At 42.0% G+C, this 3862-nt stretch overlaps 1 protein-coding gene across 1 annotated transcript; it reads left to right on the forward strand.

Moving 5' to 3' along the window:
• The first annotated feature begins 258 nt into the window (after positions 1 to 258).
• On the forward strand, positions 259 to 3634 carry serpinh1a (serpin peptidase inhibitor, clade H (heat shock protein 47), member 1a). Its single transcript, XM_070983869.1, has 5 exons — positions 259 to 432; positions 1231 to 1852; positions 1933 to 2031; positions 2323 to 2555; positions 2653 to 3634. Exons 2-5 carry the CDS (start codon positions 1255 to 1257, stop codon positions 2953 to 2955), a joined length of 1233 nt encoding a protein of 410 aa, XP_070839970.1. The 5' UTR covers positions 259 to 432; positions 1231 to 1254; the 3' UTR covers positions 2956 to 3634.
• Positions 3635 to 3862: the final 228 nt, after the last annotated feature.

Here is a 3862-nt window from a genome sequence, read left to right on the forward strand (position 1 = left end):
GTAATACTGTAGCTTTTTTCATTGGAAGGGCTGAGAAAATACTGATGTCTGTCTGAGATACTAAAGGGTGAACTATCATGTGTTTCTGTGCAACCATATAAGTGAGTAATGAGAAGTAACTTTATTAGGGTTTAATGTGTGGTAGGTATCCTGTTCCAACTGCTACAATTTCAGGCTTTAGGACCTGGAGGGGGAGGATTCTTCCCCCACTGCCCCTGGATACCATGGGCGGGACTGGCCTGGAAATAAGATTCCAGTGCAGAGATTTTCAAACTCTGTCAGCTAGGCATGTCAACTCCTGCCACAGGCCTCATAGAACTCTTTTTCCGAGCATTAAATACATTAACGTTACACAGAGCACATCAGTGCTGCGGAATATATATTCACGCAATTTGAGGACAACCTGCTGAACTACTGAAAGAGCCAAATAAGGTAAGATAAAAGTAGTGAGAGTAAGGGGGGGAGGGAGAATATCCAGGCAGTGTTCAATGGGTGGGAAATGCCCAGGCATGTGAAAAGAGGCCACAAAGTCAGATCTGTGACATGCAGTGGAAGATTCCATTGCAGATTTAATCAGTGTGTTTCAAGTTGCTGGGTAGGTTTTAAGAAACAAGAAAAAAGTAGAAGAAAATGTAAAAGCGTTGCACAAAATAAGAAATTGGTTGAAACTTTTGACCAGATTTCATCTGTGCTATGGAACATTTCTCTTTCCTTTGTCTACATATTAATCTGCTAATTAAACAATGCTTTCCAAAACACATTCATTTCATTGAGCATACATACCTTAACAGTGTCTCTTGTGCATTAAAACTGCAAAAGAGAATTTCTCTCCATTCATTCTCAGTCTCGAGTTAAATGAACCATTCGTAGGTGACAGAGTCAAGTGGACTCATTCATAGAGAATTCTGGGAGCCTCAGATCTTTTGTGTTGCCAAGACATGAATGATTCACATATAGCTGGCCAGTATTTTGGCTTAGGGATATCCTGCAGCTGCTTACGTGGCTGTTAAGTCTGGCCTTGAGATACTGGGGGAGATGTGATTTGAGTGCCATGGGCTCCCCCTGCTACTCTCCTTAAAACTGCAGAAACCCTGAACATTTGGAAAAGAAGGTGAACAAGCTATTTCAAGCTGAAACCAAGCAAACATTAATGCAGAGAAGATTTTGTCTCTCTTCTTAGGTCAGTAGATCACATTAATGGCTGATGTCTGTCTTCATGTCTGCTCACAGGTTTTCACTGATCAGCATTGCACCATGTGGGTAACAAACTTTCTAGCCCTGGTCCTCCTGGCCACTTCAGCTTCAGCTGCCACCTCGGCTTCAGCAGACAAGGTCCTGAGTAACCATGCCACCATCCTGGCTGACAATAGTGCAAAATTGGCTTTCAGTCTCTACCAAAACATGGCGAAGGAAAAAGATGCAGAAAACATTCTCATTTCCCCCGTGGTAGTGGCCTCCTCGCTGGGTCTGGTAGCTCTTGGAGGCAAAGCCACCACTGCCTCTCAGGTGAAAACCATTCTGAATGTGGCTAAAGTTAAAGACGAGCAGCTGCACTCGGGTCTAGCTGAGCTCTTGACAGAGGTGAGCGACCAAAAGACCCGTAATGTCACCTGGAAGATTAGCAACCGTCTGTACGGACCCAGCTCTGTCACCTTTGTTGATGATTTTGTCAAGAGCAGCAAAAAGCACTATAACTGTGACCACTCCAAGATAAACTTCAGAGACAAGAAGAGTGCTGTGAACTCAATCAACGAGTGGGCGGCCAAGTCTACTGATGGCAAACTGCCTGAGGTCACCAAGGATGTAGAAAAGACTGATGGGGCAATGATCATCAACGCTATGTTTTTCAAACGTGAGTGTGTGTAGAACCTGTATATGTGCAGTTTTATTCCTTTAAATAATGTCAAAAGTAATTGATTTTTTTCCTCACAGCTCACTGGAATGAGCAGTTCCATCATAAGATGGTGGACAACCGTGGATTTATGGTGTCCCGTAGCTACACCATTTCAGTACAGATGATGCACCGCACAGGTAGGTAGAGACAGTCCTGGTAGCATGTTAAGAGGCAAAATAGACAAACTAGTTCCCTGGAAGAGCTCCCTCATAACAGCTTTGCATTTGCACTTACTCACACTCTGTGTTTCATGTAGGTTTTTATGCAATGCTAAATATTACTATAACATAGCAATGCAATAAACCTACCTGCTGTATAGCAGAAGGAGAAACCCCGTGTTTGTTTTATTAAATGATTTATAACAGATAAAATGGTTCACAGCATAAAGCTGAAGACGTTCCTTGATGTGAGTTCATTTGTTTGCTCAGGTGTCTATGACTTCTATGATGACAAAACCAATGAGCTGATCATCTTGAGCATGCCTTTGGCTCATAAGAAGTCCACTGTGGTGTTCATCATGCCCCACCAAGTGGAAACTCTGGCAAGACTGGAGAAGATGCTGACCAAGAAGCAGCTGGATACATGGATGGGCAAGCTGCAGCAGACAGCAGTAGCCGTGTCTCTGCCCAAAGTCAGCATGGAAGTCAGTCACAACCTGCAGGTAACAGATGAAAGAGACTGAACACGTCTACACCCTCTTAACCTCTGCATCAACCCCTTCTTTTAACTGAATTCCACTATTTTCTGCTGCCTTTTAGAAAAACCTCGGGGAGTTGGGCCTGACAGAGGCTGTGGACAAATCCAAAGCTGACTTGTCCAACATCTCTGGGAAGAAGGACCTCTACCTGTCCAGTGTGTTCCATGCCTCTGCATTGGAATGGGACACTGATGGAAATGAAATTGACACCAGCATCTTTGGCACAGACAAGCTGAAAAACCCTAAACTGTTCTATGCTGACCACCCTTTCATCTTCCTGGTGAAGGACCAGAAGACAAACTCTATCCTGTTCATTGGCAGGATGGTCAGGCCAAAGGGTGAAAAGATGAGAGATGAATTGTAACAGTGTGTTGACCTGTGCACCTCAAGATAAATACCTGGCTGCGTGTGTGTATATTTTCTCTTGCAATATGCTGAGAGAAGTGGAAAACGAAATGCACATTTGATATTGCACATCACATGCAAACAGCATTCCACAATACACGACTGAAGAGATGTGTTTAAGCATTTGGTCCTGTGTTTTAGAGAGCAAACATTGTGCACACCCTTCTTTTTTGTCTCGAAGACTATGTGATATCACTGTGGCTTTTTCGTTATGTATTAGCACATTATATTATGGACTGAACACTTACATTAAGTATGATTTCCCATGACTGATTCTTAAAATGTAAATGCACATAGTTTAATGGAGGAGGGAGAATACCTGTGAAACATTATCATGTGCCATGATTTCTGTTGTCAAGTCTTAGCAATCTTTGTAAAAGGTGTTCAACAGTCTTACTTTTGGAAAGACTATATGGTGCTTGTTGTTTAAGTTAAGAATGCATTTTTTCTTCCACTTCACAGCCTATGGTGGCTAATTACAACAGATAATTAAATAAGATGACACTGGCCTGATGTGTTGGAAACAGAGAGCGGTTCAAATCAACTGATGTGTACCAGGAAAACCAAACAAATAAGAATAAAACCCACTGAAGCCCCTGTTTATATATCAATATATAGAAATAAATGCTATGTTACCCAATGCTTGTGTGTGTGTATTTATAATTCCTCACTTTTACAAGTACCAAGCAGACCTCAGTGATGATTCAAGTGTCAGCAAATCCAAAGCTTTTACAGTTAATGGAGTTTTATGTCCTCCTTCACAAGCCACAACACAGACGTCAAAAAATGTGTCTGTTTTAGCTGTTTTTATGAGTAAGTGATCTTCATAACATTGTCCTTAAATACTATTCTAAATATAAATGACT

This window comes from Chaetodon trifascialis, chromosome 16, assembly GCF_039877785.1.
Source record: "Chaetodon trifascialis isolate fChaTrf1 chromosome 16, fChaTrf1.hap1, whole genome shotgun sequence".
NCBI classification, from domain to species: domain Eukaryota; kingdom Metazoa; phylum Chordata; class Actinopteri; order Chaetodontiformes; family Chaetodontidae; genus Chaetodon; species Chaetodon trifascialis.

Coding starts and splice junctions, on each gene's coding strand:
- serpinh1a (XM_070983869.1), top strand. CDS start 1,255: ATGTGGGTAACAAACTTTCTAGCCCTGGTCCTCCTGGCCACTTCAGCT. Junction 1,853..1,932: donor CAACGCTATGTTTTTCAAAC/GTGAGTGTGTGT, acceptor TTTTCCTCACAG/CTCACTGGAATGAGCAGTTC. Junction 2,032..2,322: donor ACAGATGATGCACCGCACAG/GTAGGTAGAGAC, acceptor TTGTTTGCTCAG/GTGTCTATGACTTCTATGAT.